The sequence below is a fragment of the Gallinula chloropus genome, assembly GCF_964237585.1.
Source record: "Gallinula chloropus genome assembly, chromosome: 2".
In the NCBI taxonomy this organism is placed as follows: Eukaryota; Metazoa; Chordata; class Aves; order Gruiformes; family Rallidae; genus Gallinula; species Gallinula chloropus.
In genome coordinates this window covers 55,276,740-55,296,325 of record NC_140086.1, presented here as the reverse complement: position 1 = coordinate 55,296,325, position 19,586 = coordinate 55,276,740, and the positions used below count along the sequence as shown (strand labels likewise).

Below are 19,586 nucleotides of genomic sequence, written 5' to 3'. Positions count from 1 at the left end.
TGGCTAAGGAAGACAATTTTGTGTCTTAAATATTCTTTTAATTTGCTTGAAAAAATGTAAAAAGGAACACCCAAGCCTCAGTAATTACCATATGTTGTATAGTACTACCAGTGGAGCAGTGGTGGTAGCAAAGAGCCTGATAAAGCCTCCAGAAGGAAAGGTGCTAATCCTTCTTCTCCCTGGGCAGGAGTGGGAGCACTGTCCTGGTGCCAAGCACCAGTCAAAGTGGCAGCCTGGAAGTTTATCGCCCATGCAAAGGCAAATCCTTCAAGCTCCAAATTGGCAGTTTTGTCAGTTAATGTTGTAATGTTGTCAGACAAACTTTCTCTAAGCTTTGTTCTTTGTTGCCATCTGAAGTTTAAGGCAAATCTGTCACCAAGGTTTTATTTTGGGAGGAGAGAAAATGGGAATTGGTTTTGTTTCCGTTTTTCAAGTGATCTGTTGTCTGGTTATGTGTGTGCCCTAAGCAGCAGCCTGTACTGAGAATCTGAATCTGTTGAGAGAAAACTGTGCTAAAATGAAAGCTTCCTCCTTCTGGGAAAGCAGCCCACGGTACCTGGACAGGAAAAGCAGCGCTTGCATCTCAGCTCTGTGCGTCAGAGTGAGTCTCCAACGTTCAGTAAATCCTCCTGAATGTGCCACCCTCCTGGCAGTGAATATTTTTATTATATTTGTCTTCTGCAGAGAAGCGCTACACCAACAAATGTTTTTCTCCAGGCCTGAACATACTGATTCTCTCACCCCTCCCCTCTTCAATGTGGAAAATTGGAGCTTTTATGCCGTCAGGTTTGGAAACGAATACTTGTGGATTTTTTGCTGATTTGTTTTCCTATTGCTTCAGAAACAGTACATCTTCTGTGAGCAGCCCTGCGTGACACTGAAGCACCTGGCACCAGATTTTACATACACACTTCTAACAGCATCCTGCGGTGGGTAACTAGAGCTCTCTTTCCAGTGGGGTACCATCCATCACTAACTGGTAGCTTGGAATAGCTGGTTTAATATTAACATATTGATCTACCACTGGAGTATTATTAAATCCCTCTTCTCTCCCCTCTGCATCAAATACTGCAGTTGCTGCGTGCCAAGGCACAGTGACAAGCTAATTGCGAGCACAGCAACTTGAAGACATTATCCTCCCCTCTAAATGCCAATAAATACAGACATGGGCATGTCTCCTTACCATAGCTGATGTGTTACCAGCCAAGGCTTCTGAGGAAAAAAACAAGAGGAGGTTTGGTTCCTTTGTCCTCACCTATGTTACACAGTAGCTGTTACATGAGCATGGGACAAATGGAATCCAAGAAGCAACTCAAGAGGCAAAGCTTTGCTGAAGCTTCAGGGGGACTTTCAGGCACAGGGTATACATATAGGATGCATAAGTATAGTCCTTTTCCTGGCTGTCACAGATTTCCTGTTTCATTAAGCAACTCATTCGTTCTTTACCAGTGTTGGACGCATGGGACGTTACCTGTTCGAGGTGACACTTCAGTTCAGTCATTTCCACCTCCCAGGCTGCCTTGTGCAGGGCATACTGCTGCTGCAGACCCTGCCGCTCACGCTCCTCATCGCGCAGCTCCGAGCGGAAGTCATCCAGCAAACCTTTGAGAGCGTTCAGGAGCTTCCGATTTTCACTTGCCTGCCACAACAAAGCAAATGAAACGCAGTCATTGGAGGCCTTTAGCCTCCAGGTTCATTTTCAGGAGAAAAAAGGCCAGCATGTCCACTGCATAGAAGAGAAAGTGCCTGGGCTAACTTTCGGATGAGAAAACTAAGAATAGCAATGCCTTCTCTCTCTGCAGGCTGTCCAGGGAACTGGTTGAATCACTACCCCTGGAGGTATTTAAAAGACATGTACACATGGGGCTTCGAGACATGGCTTAATGATGGAATTGGCAGTGTGAGACTTACAGTTGAATTTCATAAGCTTAAGGACCTTTTCCAACCTAAATGATTCTCTGATTCTGCAATTCTATGGTTCTACTTTTGTTAGCCCGAGTCCTGAAGCACCTATAAGTGTCAAACACACTTAAGTCACCCTAAAAAAAGGTATTAAGCATCTTTCTGGTCTGAGAAGCATCTTTCTGAGGACATTAAGGACATCTGTAATAACTTATTTTTAAACACTATAAACAAAAGCCAGAGTATCATTCCTGAGGCTTGATGGGTAGCTGTATGTCTCAGACATACACACATTGCTCACCATCAAACCTCAAATATTTGTAAACTACATATACAGAAAAGGGATTTATTTTCAATGCTTTTATATTATCAGATAAAACTACTTCAGGAAGAAAAAAAGTGAGGTTTTTAATTGAGTATCTCTGCTAAGGTCTGTACTTAACATTTCCACCCAGTCCCAGAGAGCTGCACACAGGGTAGCACCTGTTCCACACTGGTTGCTACTTTACCTGGTTTGGTACCAAAGGCCAGAATGCCAGGTAGGGGCACTTTTCCTCTTGCAGATGGGATCAAAGAGCAAATCCCCACTTGCATCTTGTTGAGACTGTCACGGTCACACTGACATTGCTGCCTGTGCTCTTGTGCTACTCAGGAGCCAAGAATGGAGTCAAATTAAGAGTCTAGGCTACAGTTGACATCTGACCCTGGCAAGTACTGAGGGACTGCATGTATACTTATTCAAATCTCACTCTTTGGTTTTTTCCCTCAGTTTTAGTATTTACTTTCTGCAAATTCTCTGGAGACCTGCAAAACCTGTCACTGTTATGTTAAATATCCAAAAATGTTTTTAAAGATTCATTCTGGATCAGTAAAACAAATGGTACCCCACTGGTTTTTATTGTCATTGAATTAGACAACAGAAATATGTAACGCAATTTATTTATCCAAATCAAATATTCCCAAGGAGCCTCTCAAAGACCAGGGAGTAGCCAGAGATTGTATCTGACAAGTTATTCAGAATAGATAAGACTTCTAAGAAAATTATACTTCATTAGCAGACACAGCATGAGCAGAAAAATGGGAAAGTTTACTCAACAAATTCAGCATTTAATCACCAGGTTCTCATTAATGCATCGGCTTCCTTTGGAGGGCCTAACTTAAATTAGCTGTCTTGATTCTTGCAGGACAGTCTAATTGATTTTATTTTCTAAATTATTATTATTTATGTATTTTCCCAAGTGAGGCCTTCCTGCAATTCCTCTCAACTGGTATTTCATGAAGTACCTACAAGGAGATTTCTTTGTAGACAAGTCAAGTAAACAGACATATGCAAAAATCAAAATCATTTTAATGTGCTTGTTTCAGTAGCAACACATACAAAATTTATGCAGTCAACTAAGCTGAATTTATATGCTCATCAGATTTGGCATCACTGAACCCACCTCACTCCCTTTTGTAATCACCAATCAGGCATACCACAGTGCCTTTTTTCTTTAAAAAACAAACAAATGTGGTCTACTTTTCCCAAGCCATTTGGTTCATCAGCAAAAATATGCTAGGTGGGGGGAAATGACTGCAGGTGTTCATTGACTGACCTATAATCTGCTTGGGCTAATGAAATGTGATGGTGTACAACGTGGGGTTTTATAAGAAATGTACCCACAGAAGCAGAATTAATTCCATTAACATTTAATGCCAATTAGCAGTTTCCAACTATACAGCAGCAGTCTCCATCATGCATATAAGATCACCTACTTTTCAATATGTAATGAGACTTTATGTTTCCATAAATGAATTTTTGTTCTGATACCCAATTAAGGCTAAATTATCCAAACATTTCAAGCCCCTTGTGTAGTAATCAGAATAAGAGCTCTTTTGAAGATTTTTCCTTAGTGTCACAAGAGGAGCTGCTGGGTATTGAGTGCACCAAAATCTGCCCTCATCCTCTTTTGAAACCCTGACCCAAAACGTGTATGAAGAGCTTCCATTCAAGAGCCACGTTCTGTGTTTTCTGGTATGCTGCATAAATCTTTCCCAGTTATTGAAACCATGTGACACTAAAGGAAGTTGCATCCCTCATTCCTGTGCATGCATTTATAGCTAAAGCTATCGCTTTAGCATCCTGTAAAATTAGGTTTGCAGAGAAAGAAATGATGGAATAGTACAGAAAGGAGCCAAGAGAGACTCATTGCAGGTTTGTAGCCTAGGATGAGGGCACGTCTTATTTCTAGAGGCATTACATCAATGTCACTGTTATGAGATAAGTACCCTGGGTGCCCCCTGGGCTTGCTGGGATTTTAATTAACTTGCCAATATAAATCAAATTTTGGTTACCAACTTCTAATTCCTACAGAGAAATCTCTTTTGCATGACTTTGTGTTTACAGTCTGAAGTTGGAGCAATCTGTGAGTTTGGTTTTTTTCTGTTTTGCCACACTTGAGTGTTTTTGGAGAACAGACAAAGTACTTTTTTGAGACAATGTGCTCTGAAATACAACATTTACATCTAGACATGCTGTAGGTTTCCTTTGGTAAAACTGCCAAACAGCTTCTGCATAAGAATAAGTCCCATAGACACCCAAGAAGCATTGTTATGATCTTCCCCTTCCTCGCAGAGATGTTCTACAGGCAGAAGAACAGGGACATGGCTGTGATTCCCTGAACACTGTCCCAAGCAAGGAGCTGACCTTTTAGTACCTTACAAGTTACCAAAATTTAGAGCATGGAGGAATCTGATTGATTCACAACAGATCTAAGACAAGAGAATTACAAAAGCAGTTTGAAGTCTTGTATCCACAGCTCAGGATTTTTACATAAAGGAAACAACAGCTGACAGTAAGTAGAAACTTAACATAGTAAACCTCAATTAAATGTCACAACTTCAGAGTCTTTACTAAGTTGAATGAATCCCATAGATGGAAGCCTCCACCTCTAGAAAAGTTTGGGAACAGAGCAATCATTTGAAGCTTGGTTTTGCTTTTAATCACAATTCAATTTCCTCTGAGAATTGCACTTAAGAATGTAGGCACAGTCTGGTCTAATAAGCAGTTTAGTACAGCAGTCAATTAAAATGCAAGGTTAGGAGCCTGAAGAGTGAACAAGAACTCTACATTTTCTTTGTCTAATCACAGATCTAGGCAAAAGCTGGATCTTGCTGTAAGTCATTTTAGTACATTTAGGTCTTAATTACTATTCCTTTGGGCTTTTCTCTTAGCTAAGCTTTGAAAACAAATACTTTGTGAGCAAAAAAATTCAATTGGGGATTTTGTTGACCCCCCACCCCTCCCAGCAACAACATGAGTGTAATTCTTTTTAATACTTTTTCCACTGGACTACAGATGTGTAAACTCTTCTACTTCCTCCCCTGAACTTAACACAGTCTAAGAGGTATCTCACCCTTTCTACTCAACTGAACCAAAGCTCTTCCTTTGCTACAGGTTATTCTCCCTCATCTCTTACTATACATATAGAAACACTGACTTACACCAAGCTCTCTTCTACTGTGTCACCAGCCTGACTTGCCTACTTACCTCCTGCCCTTGACTAGGCTTCCCACTTAACTCTTGAGCCTTGCTAGTTTCTTGCCCGACCCTTTCTGCAGCATGCCCCAGCTACCAGCCAAGGGACAACACCATGAAGGGAAGGATGAATTGATCCTTCTCAGATCCCCCATCTACCCTGCTTCTCATGGTGTAACTTTTTTTCTCCCCTTTCCCCTTTTCTATGCCTTCATCCCTCCACACACTGGCTCCACAAAAATCCCAGACAAGTGAAACATGTACTTTCCACTGAGTACCTCAAATCATAAAAATATAAAATTAGAGGCTGCTTGTTGAAATTAAGGCTGCAGCATTTATAATTTGTCCCAAAACAATTCCAGTTTCTAGGCAGGGTGAGAAAGTCAGCAGCAAGGGTACAGGTTGAAAATACAAGCCATTAAATACAAATATTAAATGTTAAAAATAAAAATGGATTACTTCAAGTTACCGTAAACCCTTTCTTTTTTTCTGACCTAGTTATCTCAGCCACTCCTAGGCTATCACAAAGTTTCCTTCCTAATGTGAAACAACTGCTGATGCATTTCATCTTGGAGCTTGTCAAGCAGAACCCACAACTTAGGGCTCTCCTGGGAAGGTGCAAGCCTCAGAGACTTCCAGCTTCACCATTCACCCTCAATGCCTCACATAAGCCGTGCTTTTTTCCAGCTGCAGTCTTAAGTAACCTGCAGAAGACTCCCAAAACTGTGGGTGTTTTTCAGCACAGCCTAGCTAGTCAGTGGCTTACTGGGAGGTGAGCTCTGCTGAGATCCATCCCTTCAGGAAGGACGTGTTCTGGGTCTACTGATACTCTCAAGAGCTTTTAAAGCTGGGTAAACACAGGAAAAGTATTTTCTTGCTCTATTTTTGTTTAGTTAATGTGTTTTGAGATCATACATGAACTAGGTGGAGTTGATGTTTATGAGTGAATGTCTGTCATGTGCAGAGCAAGGACCAGGGCCTGCAAACTTGGTGAGCAGAGAAAAGGCCCTAAGCACAGGATGTATGTAGGGCCAAGTCATCCACCATAGTGAGATGGACAGTTCAGGCCCAACTGATACTAATGTGTGTGAAGGCAGAGGAAGCCTTTGGCAGAACCTTGAGGGCACAGGAGGCGTGTAGGCAACTAATCCTCTGTCATGGCTCTCCAGAAGACACTTGTGATGCCCTGCATCTATGACAGCATCAGAATCAGCCTACACTGGGGCTTGCTGTTTCTGAGCCAGAGAATAATCGTAATCCCTTCCTGCCATTGACAAATACAAGCCTCATAGCACTGAAAAAACCTTTTTACATGCCTGTCAATAAACACAGTGTTGCTAGAAGATTCACTAGCATGAGCAGGCAAATGTGTAATAGTGCTTTTGATGAGAAATTTTTAGCAAACTCACTCATTCTTGCAGTGTTGAAATAATGCCTTTTTTTCCTGGTTGGGAGGCAAGAAACCTATTTCACCTTCAAGAGTCCATTTGGATATCATGCAATAGTCAATATTAAGAGGGGTACTGAGACATGGTCTGTTCCTGTGGGTCATTTCTTTAAGTAAGATTAGCTGGAACTGCTGCATTAGAACATCATGCAGTGCATATAAAAATGAATTACAAGCAATCCTACTTCCCATTTCTGCCACCTTAATTGAGATTAATGCCTAAGCAATGATTATTTCAAACAGGGCATAATTTATTTGAATGTTCTTGGCCATTTTAAGATACCTGTATGGAAAGTTGGTACATGTCAGAGTTTGTACTGAGATAGTATATTGGTTTATATTTACTTTACTCAGTCTAGACGAAATCAGTCTACAGATGGAATGCAGTTAAGTGACTTGCTCAGGAGCATCTCTTTCTTGGTCTTCTTCAGCTTCTGCCAGAAAGGAATTTACTCAGATAATGATAGTGATGGGTCTGGGTGACTGGCAAGGTCTGTCCTTGAAATCAGCACTGTCTGACCTCCAACAGGGTCAGGAACACTACAGGGTTTCCAAATGCCAAACTGATCAAATGGATACTGCCTTGGCAGTACACTTCACAGAAAAGAATAGCTAGAGAATGGAGTTGTCAGCTAGCACTATGAAAGCGGAAAGGAAAAGGGTATATAAACCTAAAGCAGAATATGAAGTAGCATAAATACCATAGGTCTCTACTGTAATTTTTTTCAAACAGAAAATTTTCAAACAGAAGATTTCATTTCCAAACAGAAATTCTAACTGAAGCTACATCTTGAACTAGAAGTAAGTTACAAGGCAGCCTGTGCATCTCCCAGCACCAGCCTAACCTTATTACAAGACAGAGACCTACAGATGCTGTGCATCTGTTAGACCCTAGAGATAATAAGTAAACAGGTTGTACATAGTTGTGAGAATCTGGGGAATTCAAGGCAAATAACTGAAATGCTAAGACACACACTGCACCCAGATCCTGCAAGCATCCAGCTAAGCAATGGAGTCATAGAGAGTACATACTTGTCTCAGAGCTTTTACTGTGGAGTGGGCTCCCAAGTCAAGGGCCTGGACAGAGACACAGCATAAGGCATAAAGCTTCAAGACTTTTTTCAATTCATTTGTGTTTTACAGAGAATTCTTGCTCCATTCTACTTATTGCAAATAATTCCATGTAACAGGATGCTCTCATCTAAATGTTTCCCATTTAAAAAATACAAGAACATGCTCCTGAAGAACTGTTGGAAACCTTCAGTCTGTCCCCTTTGAATGTTTTCTATTATTATTGTTAGGAGTGCTGGTATATTAAAAGCACAAAGGAAAAATCTGGTATATGTATGGCAGTGCTCTGACACACAGAGGCAGGGCACAGAAGATGTCAGGGAAAAGTCAGTATTATTTGTTTTTAGGTATTTAAAAACAAGCCCAGTAACAGGAAGGAACCTTTGCATTGTTTTCCCATCATCTCGAAGGGAAACGTTAAATACATGTACCAGTTTCTTAAATTATTTAAAGGAAATAAAATCACCTCTTCTTGCTAAAAGCTTGACAGTGGAATACAATAGATGTGCTCAGGCAAGAGAAGCATGTAAATTCTGCAAACCATCACATACTGATAGATGTTTCTGGGCAAACAGCCACAAGAGGAAATAGGATTTTTCACTGATAGCATCTGCCAACAGAACAGTAATCACGTGGCTCCTGATTAAATATAAATATAATGGATGAAATCCACTGTATTTGCTGTGTAGCTAGGATTATTTCTACAAGTATGATTCTAGGTGGTTTAACACAGCAGCAGCAGCAGATGAACTCTTTTGGAAAATCCCCAGTTTTCGTTCCCAGGGCATGATACACAAATGGTACAGTACCTGCTTCTGCTGCTGCAGTAGTTCTGCAGTCTGCAGCTGTGGTCCATGATCAGTGCTCTCCGTGATCGGACGCTGGGAGAAATCTGCCAGTGCAAACACAACATCCTCTTCCTCCTCCTCTCGTTCTGTGTCATCTGCCTTCTGGTCAGACTGAATACCAAAGTCTGGGACGGCCTCAGGGTGCTCAATCTGAAATGCAAAAGATGGGACACATCAACACTCTTTTACCACTTACTTGGGGCAGCAGAAATCTATTGAACGGCTGAGGGAGGGACTATCTTCCCCTGTATCTCTGTGCTGGGATATACTGACTTCTATTCTGTAGGCTACAGGAGATGATCTTTGGGTGATGTATGACATGTTGCATATGTGAACATAACTCTATGGAGGTCTGCAAAATAGGAGATCTATGCAGCTGAGAAGATGGGGGTACAACATCCACCAGACATTAATGAAAAACTGTACAAGACACTGGTGCATTGTCTGCTGAAGACACAGAGATCAGGAAGTATCACAATCTAGCACTTTACTCCTCCCTAATGCGTTGCAAAACACATGACTCCAATAATGACTGGAGGTGGATTGATTGTAAATTTACCAGTCAAAAAATCCAAACAGTGAAAAAATGAAAGCTACTTGAATATTAGAAGATGAACTAGTTTACATAGAGATAAATTAGTAGTGGTAAAGTAGAAGCGAATTATTTCTAAATAGCTACTCATCTCTTGTTTCTGACTCATATTACATAGCAGATGAAGGTAAAGATGTTCATCTAGCCTTTACCTAAGAATACAAAACATTATTCAGCTTAAACGTACTCCCACCAGACCTGAAAGGTTACTTGTACTGCCAAACGCAGTGAGCACTGAAAACACTAGGTATCAGAAATACTGAGGAAAATTACTTAGTTGCCTTAGCAAATGGTTTTATAATCTATTATTCTTATGAATTTTGGACAAAATGTTGTAATGGGCAAATGCATTTTTCATATTATTTTTTCTCTAGGTAAGATTTCCAAAGCAAATGGTAATTCTGGATGTGCAACATAACAATCTAGCAGCACCGTTCTTCACAGTGCATGTTGGCTGGCAATCTGAGATGTGTCACCTTGGGGATTCCAGGTTGTTATGTACTTCTGAGATTCCTGATCTTAATTTAGTTGCTACTTGGAAAATCAACATGATGACTACTGGCGTACGGCTGCTGACGGTGATAGACGTGTGTGTGGAGAAGAGGAACAAACAAGAATGATTCACTCTCAAGTTCCCACAAGAAGCTGTATAATTCTCCTGCCAACACAAAAACAGAGCTTCCCTCCATCTGTATTGCTGAAGGCTTTTGTAAGGAACACACTGTGCACACGATGAGAAAAACGACAGCTCTCAACCCATCTAAATAGATTTGACTCCATCAGCTCACTAACGCATTTTTCTTTCCAAAAATTATTCAGGAGTTGTCTCTTTCAGACCTAATTAAACTTTCATTTACTCTGCGAGGATTTTTCAGGACCAGCTGTTTATACTAGGTAAGGGTTTAGCACAAGCCAACTTAAAAAATACAGGCTTCATGTTTAACTTGAATCCCCTTTAAATCTATGTGTAATTATAAAGTTGCTGATACCACATCCTATTTACAATTTACATATAAAGAAGGGACAGGCCAGTACCCTCATCGCTTGCAATTTCTTTGGATGAAGAAGGTGGGACAGTTACCTCTAGTATGTCCTCCCCTTCTTCCTCCATTCGCTTGCCTTGCCGCCAATGTTTCAGCAGCCACTTCAGTTTGACATACAGGAGAAAGGTGTCCTGCTTGAAATGCCTGAGCTCTTGCTGCAGCAGACTTTTCTCCTGGCTCCAGGTCTTCTCTTCCAGTTTGTTCTGTAAAGTCAAACTCTGCACCTCCAAGTCTTTCCTCCGCAGGGTTTGCATATGCTCCTCCTCCAGCTTTAATGGAATGACAGATACCATGTCAATGTGGTAGTGCACCAGCATGGTCTGCAAGATTTGTACTTTGTTGGGTGAGAAACTGAAATTTCTAATTCTCATCAGGAGTAGCTACTTTGTTTGGATCAATATATTCCTCAGCAGTGGAGAAACTCAGCCGCTGGTAACCTTAGACAACCATATCCCAGTAACCTGCTGTGGAAGTGGACAGTTTGCTTACTTTAAGGATTCATGAGACTTTAGCTGATGCTTAAATTCTGTATACCATTCATGTTTTCCTCCACCTCTTATTGTATCCCTTCAGTATGTTCCCAGCACAGCCACCCCCATGCTGCTGCACGTATCACACCTGCTAAATGAATTTGACGTCATTTCTATGAGGTGGGACCACAGCTGCCCTTCAGACAACCTGGAATATTATCCTTGCCTCTTCCCTCCTCAGTCACAGACTCATCCTTTCCACTGAGTCTATGTGTCCCTCTTGTTCTGGAAGGGCAAAGCTTTCCAAGAAACTCCATCCAGTATCTCAGGTACAACTACTGGTTCATACTCTGAGACATCAGAATGACTCACAGTAAGCAGTTTCTGATTCTGATATGACCAGATCAGGGACACACACAGCAGCCTAAGAGACAGCAACAGGCTGCAACTCATGTCTCAGCCTCAGTGATGGAAACACCAAGTAAAGCTTGTTCTTTGGACCACACACCTGTTTCAACACAAGGCCACCTGAAACATCATGCTTGAAACGTGAATTCTTCCAGACATCAAAATCAAACCATGGCACAACCTGTGCCCGATAGCACATGTGCAAGTTAGCTGTACCACATCTCATGCTCTACACGCATGAGATTGTGTTTCCACTTCACCCAAGTCGTGGTTCACATTGATCAAGAGAAGGCGGATGGAAAATGAGCACAGAGCCACTGCTTACAGACATCAGTTATTGCTATTTTCCACTCTGCAGAACAGCCTCTCCCTTTCCCAACCAGCTCCATAGAGGAAATCTATGAAAGCCACAGTACGCTACTGACCACAACGAATTGAACCATAACATACCTTACAACAAACAGCACTCACACAGGAATGAAGAATACCTCAGATACTCTTCTTCAGGAGCATGGAGCCCCTAGCTATTAATACTTCTAAGAAATACATCCTTGATTTTCATGGCAATACTCATATGCTTCCAACACAGGCTACTGGTCCATACTAGATGGTTTACTAAGGACTTTCCTGTCCTTTAAATGATGCTCCCTGGCGTAATGCAATTTTTCAGCACCTAGACCAGTACACCTTAAAAAGTTATTGAAAAAATTATTTACAGTAGTTGGTAGCTTAAATAGGTTTAAAAATGCAGCTTAAAAGTAGTCTGGAACAAAATTAGCTATAATGGCCCAAAAACATACATGTGACTCCTTATAACACTCATGGAGATTGTACACTGCTAGCACACAGCAATTTGATGTCATTTAACATTGCCAAAAAATGAAGTAGTAAAAAAGGGGACTCTTTAAACTCATTTCTTACAGGAAGAAACAAAAAGATTTCATGCTGGTGCAAGTTCTTTCACCAAATAAAGTTACAGTTAAACACAGCAAAGACCTGAGTCATTTCCACCAGAAATCCTGGAAGATGATAAAAAAGGAACAGTACCAACAGGATGGGCATAATCTGGAAAAAATGAAGAATCCAGAATATACTTTTATTCTATTTCTACTGGCTATCAACATGAATGGGTATCTTTAATTTCAAAGCATTTTTCATGGTTTTTACAAGCTGTTATGATCTAAGTCCCTGTGGTCACAAGTCCTTGCAGAAGACCCTGGTGGAGGGAGCTTCATAGAGTATTATGCTTTTCCAGTGGATAGCTATTGCAAAAGAAAAGAACAGTAAGAGGCAGGCATAGCTTCCAAAAAGTCTTCATGGCAAAGGCAACTAGGAAATAAATCAATTTACTGGTTGCCTTCAAAAGCCTCCAAGAGAAAGCTCCTATGGAGATCAACTGGAATGAAAGCTACTTACGAAGAAACAGAGAGTTACCACTGGGGCACAATGAGATTAGCTGGCACCAGAAAAAATTATTTACACGATGCAACAACTATGCTGAGTTTATTCTATGAAGTAAATTTAAAAAGAAAACTTCAATTAAGAGCCAAACAGCCTGCAAAAATTAGCAACGGATTTTTTTTTCACCCCAGGAGCTAAAGATGACAAAACTATCAACTAATCTGTTCCAGCCTTCAAAAGAGCAGGGGAGACCCTTTAACAAAATATGATTTATTCACCAGTTATGAATAAGAGGGTTGGAAGCATGGGGTACTGAGAAATACAGAAGTCCCAAGTTGTGTCTCATTTATGAGTGTGCAACAACTTCTCTGACTTCAGAGAAGAGTAGGGTTTTCTTTGGTAGGAGGGGTCAGAGTAAGGCACATAGCCAAACCACCCTCCCAGAGATCAAATGCACCCTTCCCTAGCTCACAGAGAGCTGGAGGGGCTGATACATTTCCCCAGGTGGTATTTCACATCTCTAACTCAACTTCCCCTCGCAGCAGAGGACAAAACTTCTCTCCACCAAGCAGAGAAGCCAGATTCAAAATGGCAAGAGAGGCTTGAGTTCACATTTCTCCAACTTCCAGATCCCTCATTTACTCAGGTGAAAGAGGCACAGCCATCAGGACACAAGTTCCCACAGTCCTGACAAACAAGGTCCACACCACACATCTCTCCCAGGAGGTGGGTTTCGTATTTACCTGGATGATCCTTTCTGAAAACTTTTCTTGTTCCTCTTGGTGAAGTCTCGTCTCCTGCTCAAGCTGAGCCTGAAGCTCCTGTATCGATACATTCTGTACAGGTAAAACAGGGGAATCCCTGAGCTGATTAGCAGGACAAAGGGATAGGTTTAGCAGAAGACCGTGGTGTTAAAAAAAGGAAAAAAGAAAAGAACTGCACAACTCAGGGTTATCAATAGTTAAAACCAAAGCACAGTGTGCAAATAAATAGCCATGACCTAAATATGTGTGGGAATTTCCTGTGTGGCTTCTTCTGAAAACTAAAGCGAGGATGCTGATGTTACATGTTGGATATTCCTTGCAGGCCTCTGCCCCAGGATTGCACTGGAGTAGCTCAGGCAGGGCACCATCAGTAACGTTTGCCAGATTAGCTCTTATTTGGAGTGTTCCATATTTGGTGGCATATTTAATCAATGCTATAAAATTTTAACATCTCTGCAGAAGATGCATCTAATGCACATATACTGAACCTAATTATTTATTCATTTGCTACACTTTGGATTAGGCAGTTAATGGGATAGCATTTATTAAATCAATGAAGCATAGAAGGTCCCTTTCTTCAGATACAGGACAGCTCTCAGCACAAGCCGACTTCATTCTGTGATTTCTACTCAAAATAATTACTCCACAAATGTCATGGTGATAAGCTGTGTGAGCCTGAGATCTGACCAAAAAGCTTAAGTATCTCCCGTTTCATGTCCAACACTATTTTGTTCTTAATACTGTCAATTTTATGTTCTCATTAAGTTTGGCACCCCAGCCACTTTACTTCTGAAAGTTACTTAGTTCAAAAATAAAGACCCAAGAAAGAAGGGCCACACACCTCATTATTTATATATAACAATTAATCTTGTGGCACTTAACAGTTCCTTATCAGAATTTTCATTTTGTCCATTCTGTATCTCTCACATTGGAGCTAAACCAGATTTGTCTGTAGAAAGGCCATGCTCAGCCAGATGCCATCATCTTCACATGTGTGACCATAGAAAACACTACAGCACCAAATTCCTACTTCCCAGAGTAAAGATGCATTTAGAGAAGGGTTTTCACTGCAGGCTTCAAAGCATAATCCCAAATTCTCTGCTAGCAGATGTCCAGCATGCTCCAACCTCAACAAGGACTAATGCAGGTTGTGGGACCACTTTCAGGGGCTACGTTGCTATTTCCCCTCCAGCATCAGCCCTGACACCCGTCTCCTCTCCCCAGGCACTCACACCACTCGCTGAGAGTCAAACCAGCTGGTGCCACTCTTTGGGCTGTGGCAGGCCATGCTGGGACACTTTTGGTTATTAAGAAAATATTTACCACTGCAAGAGATGCTCCTCTCCTCCTCTAGGGAAAAAGGGGGTGGAAGTATCCCATAAACCACCCCCAGGGCCATACTCTTCATACAACAATGAAAGTCACCCAACATACACTTTCTGGGCTCTACCAGTTCCTTCTTTACTTGGTTCATTTACTGACTTGTGCATGTCTGTTTTGTATCTGAGGAAGAGACACTTCCAGCCCTCCGAAAGCACATTATCTGCCTCATTGGTTTCATCTTATGCCTCAACATGTCTGTCTGACATTTTTTATTGCACAAGGCCAAAATTCAGTCTGGTGAAGAATTTGGAAAGAACTGCTTGCAATGGGGTTTGCCAGTTTTGCACATTCACTTGTAAATAATGTTTAATTTTCTCATCCCATAAGGGAAAAATTACTTTAATCAGAAATTTCCATATTCTTTTATTTTTATCGGGCTTCTTTAGGAATATGGCAAATAAGAACCAAAGTACCTACTTAATTCAGGTGTAATTTTTTAAAAAATTGTTTTCCTTCTTTTTATGAATTTACAATCAGCCAAAATCAGAGAGTCAATCTGGTGGAAACAGATACAACAGTGCAATGGTCTTCCCATTTGCACTAATCTTAATATGCCTCTCCTTACAGTGATACAATTACACATTTAGATAGATATATTGTTCTTGGGATAGCCTGAAACTGGAAACTGAATCAGAGCAGCAATATTACCAGGAAGGCAAGGTTTGAATTTTTCACTATTCAAACTTGTGTTCTCTAATGAACAATGATTTGCTAAAAGATCATTTGTTCCACTTCAGACTAGCATTAATTGGGATCATATAGTAACATATACCCTGGCAACACCTTATGTCTACGAAGTTAGGGCAAGAAAATTATTAACACATGCACCTTTTCGCTACACATGCAGCCCATGCAAAGCCAAGTTTCAGGAAACTTGGGTGCTGGGATGATGTGATAACTGTTGGAATTACTAAGTAGAGATGAAATACATCAAAAAGGCTGATGCTATTACATGCACACTAGACAGTGCAAATCTTTTTGCAATTGCTTTGCCTCTTTAAGGATGATAGATTTGTATAAGCGCTAAAGTAAATGTGTTGAAAAGCAGTTAATGCATGAATGCAGAGCTGCACACCTTTCTCCTTCCAGTGCAACCTGAGGACTATTCCAAGTCTCTAATTTCAGATAATGTCATTTCTAGCAGAGGCATTGGGATTCACACTGATCAAATCAGGGGAGATAAGGCTGCTTAAGCACCTAATCGATTGCTGCTAAACATCTGGATCATGAATGCAGAATATGCAGAAATGTATCATGTGATATCTGTATCTGCAGTTCAGGTACCTGATATTGCACTGATGGGTGGCTATGTGTTTATGTGTGGAAATCAGGCCCCTATCACAGAGTCAGCAGGGTGCAGTCTGTGGCACAACTGTGCTTTTGTTTTGGAAAGCAACACTGCTATAAAATGGACACAATAGTTGATAACCTGTCGATAATCTTTGTTTCCTTTGCTGTCATTAACAAATGTGCTACACAGGAAGGGAAAACACCCCGAATATCTCAGCCACCACACAAGATACCGACACCACAGAGACAGACAAAAACGCACTACAAGACGTACGAACTACAACGGGGAACTACAAACTAGTGCTACTCCACCACGGTGCCACAGAAGGAGCTGCACTTCATCCACAGCTCAACACCAACTGACAGTTTCTTACAAATCCCAGTTTTTGCATTTCCAGATTCACTCCCACCCCCACCCTTTAGGACAGGCAGTGCCAAATCCTTCTGCTGAGTCCTTTTCTCTCACCTGTTATCACTCCAGAACAAGCTAATCCACGCTGATGTCTTTACCTCAAGAGGATATACAGAGCAAAGTAATCCACACTTCAGGGGCTTCACCACCGCTCCCTCATTGCACCAACCCTTCTGTCCCCTCTCAGCATGTTGAAGGCTTCTCAGATTACTTCCCAGCTCACACAATCCCCACGTTTCTGCCATGACTTGTTTCCACACGAGTGTCATGCACCACGAGGTATGGCTGGGTTTTACTTGTCTGTTTTCTCCACTTTACCACAGCTAATTGCCATCTCAATTTGCCTGCAAACTTAATCGGTTTATATGCAACAACTGTGAACATCCAATTTCATGGAATCTTTCTTTTCAACCTTTATTTTTCAGCAGGGATGGAATAATAGAATGCCTGAGGAGTCAGGGCAGAAGGATGCTCTGCAGCATTTGTGTGCAGTTCCAAGAAAGCCAGAAGAAGAACATTTTATGCTGCTCATCTAATGCTGTGTTATAATGCTTTGATATTTGGACCATACATTTGACCATGTAAGTCTCAAAACTGCTACTTTTTCACAGGTGATGGCTGACTGTTGCATACATACAATCAACCAGACCAGGGGAACTTCCAGTGCCTTTTGTGTTACTTTTTACATGCAATACACATATAACTGAATTCTCAGAGGCTGCTTCTGAAGATGTACTTATCTCTCCCTTAAAAATATATGACATTTATTAATTTTGCTACATTACAACAGGCAGTTGTGTGGTTATATGGACAGTCTCCAATTTTGGAAAACACAGTGCACCACTCCAAGTCTTTTAAAAAACCATCTCATTGTATGGATAGTATGCAAAGTTTGACTGAGATCAGTTAGAACTGGGCCATCCAGATTTACATCACAAAGGGTCTTTTAAGCCATTATATTGCCAACCTTTATGGAATCTTGCATAGCAAGAAAGACTATAATTCATCCAAGTAAATTATTCTTGCTGCCCCTAATCTTGGTGGGAAGTAATACTGTCAGCACCAGTCTGTCTGTCTTTTTCCCACAACTTGGTATTGGAGAAATAGCGGACACTAAAACGTAACTTTCTATGGGGCCCTCATTTGTTGGCTGGGTTTTTTTGCAGAAGAAAGACAGAAAAGTCACAATATGCAAGACATTCACTGTTTTCTTGCTGGGGAAACAAAATCTTAAATCATGGCAAGAGAAAAGGATGCACAAACTTTCAGCACGTGGCTGGGAGCCGCTGTGAAAGCCATCCAGCTGAAAAGCTCTCACGTGGGATTATGAAAATTGCACAGAAGGGGCACAGACACACCAAAACCAGCTAAAAATAGGCCATTCAAAATATAGACCGAAATTCTCCAACGTATGTCCAAATAGATCTATACAGCAAACATGATTCAAAGCAGGTGGTAAAGTGACTTACCGAGCTTGCACATCATTGTATCTGGTTGGTCCCCACTTAACCTGGGACATATTTTACAGTAATAGGGGTGGTTTATATTTCTTACAGGCATCATAAGTAAGAAAAATAGATAAACAGATGTAAAAATGGCCTAGAAGAAATTATTCCTCAGCATGAGCTCTTCCTACTTATTGCTAGACCTTATGAACACTGACTTTTTAAGACATGCTCTCAGCTTCTCTAGCCTATCTGCTTTTATTTTAATTCTCTTGTGACAACTTGTTCCTTTTAAGGTAATTCACTCCAGTGATTTATTTTTTCCCCATAACCTGGGATTGTCAGAGATTTTGGGGCATTCTACTACACAGAAACAAATGTGTAAGTTTTTAAAAGCCATGTATTTAAGTGAACACAGTAACCAAATCTGAAATGTGAAGATGAGTGCTTTTGCCTTTGGCGATACACACTTAGTCAAGGGCAGCACTGACACCCTTTGAAGGAACAATCAGAGCTATGAGATAAAGCTCTATTTCAGAGCTGTATCAAATACTGCAAAAAAATATACTTAGTCATTCAAAATAGTGATTTTTTTTCTTGTCCAGAATGTCTTCTTGTTTCTGAACAAACAAGAGGAAACTGCTTAAGGAAGCTGCCTCTGGTTTATGGATAAACCATTACTAAAATGGGTAAAATTCACCAGATGAAAAATTATTTCCCATTTTTCCCACTGTTTTCAATTTGTTGCCATAGTAATCCTTTGATTTGTGCCGGGTGTTTGCTCCATGAAGCATTGTGTTACCTTTTTTGGTTCCTCAGTGTCTTTTAGTCAGGGCAATTCTCACTTGTTCACTCGTTTTATCTTTGCATGGTAAAGAACGATTTCCCCCTCGCACCCTAACGGGGCTCTGCTAAAATCATGAATAATGGATCGAACAGCCACCCCAATGGGCTCCAACCTCGCACAACAGCAGCTGAATGGCTTGTTTCAGCAAGAAAACAAAGCCCTGCTCTTAAGGCAATTTCAAGATATAATTTCCCTTGGACTCTGACTCTAACCCACCTCTTTAACATGCAAATAAATTCTAATAATACTGTTGCACTAACAACTGCAGTGCAAAGCCCAAACAAAGGCAGATGTTTACAGTTAGGCTACAGGGTAGTTTCAAGCACAAGTCAGTGTGCATTTCTTGTATTTAATCAAACAATTAGGCTCCCACAATGCTAATTTTTAAAAACAGAGGAGCAGTGGTTAAAAGAAAGCTGTTTGGCATTGCTTGGGAAAATTTTTCTTTAAAATTCAGCTTGGAAAACTGAATTTGGAAAAAAACTGGATTTAGAAAAATGGGTTTGCTTGCTTAAAAAGAAAACATTTGCCTCACTGAAATGAAATGTGTTGTTCTCATGCTGAAAGTCCATACGCAGTAAAAAGACCATCAATCAATGTTATCCACCAGTCAGTGCGTAGATTTTCCCTTCACAAGTTAAAGCAGATAATGGTTTATTTGTAGCCATCGCTGCTGTGGGCATGAAAGGCTTGGGTCTCCATCTGAAATGTTTGTGGTAATAATAACCTTTGGTTTATGAATAATA

At 40.8% G+C, this 19,586-nt stretch overlaps 1 protein-coding gene across 1 annotated transcript in view; it reads right to left on the bottom strand.

The window, feature by feature from the left end:
• MTCL1 (microtubule crosslinking factor 1) overlaps nt 1-19,586 on the bottom strand; it is a gene marked incomplete at its 3' end in the record, with an annotated part of 106,977 nt that overhangs the window by 20,777 nt on the left and 66,614 nt on the right. Inside the window, exons 8-11 of the mRNA XM_084260152.1 lie at nt 13,443-13,535; nt 10,459-10,689; nt 8,747-8,935; nt 1,472-1,639 (exon numbers count right to left, since the gene is read on the bottom strand). Of these exons, the coding sequence (XP_084116278.1) occupies nt 1,472-1,639; nt 8,747-8,935; nt 10,459-10,689; nt 13,443-13,535 (681 nt within the window). The remainder of the gene's footprint in view (nt 1-1,471; nt 1,640-8,746; nt 8,936-10,458; nt 10,690-13,442; nt 13,536-19,586) is intronic.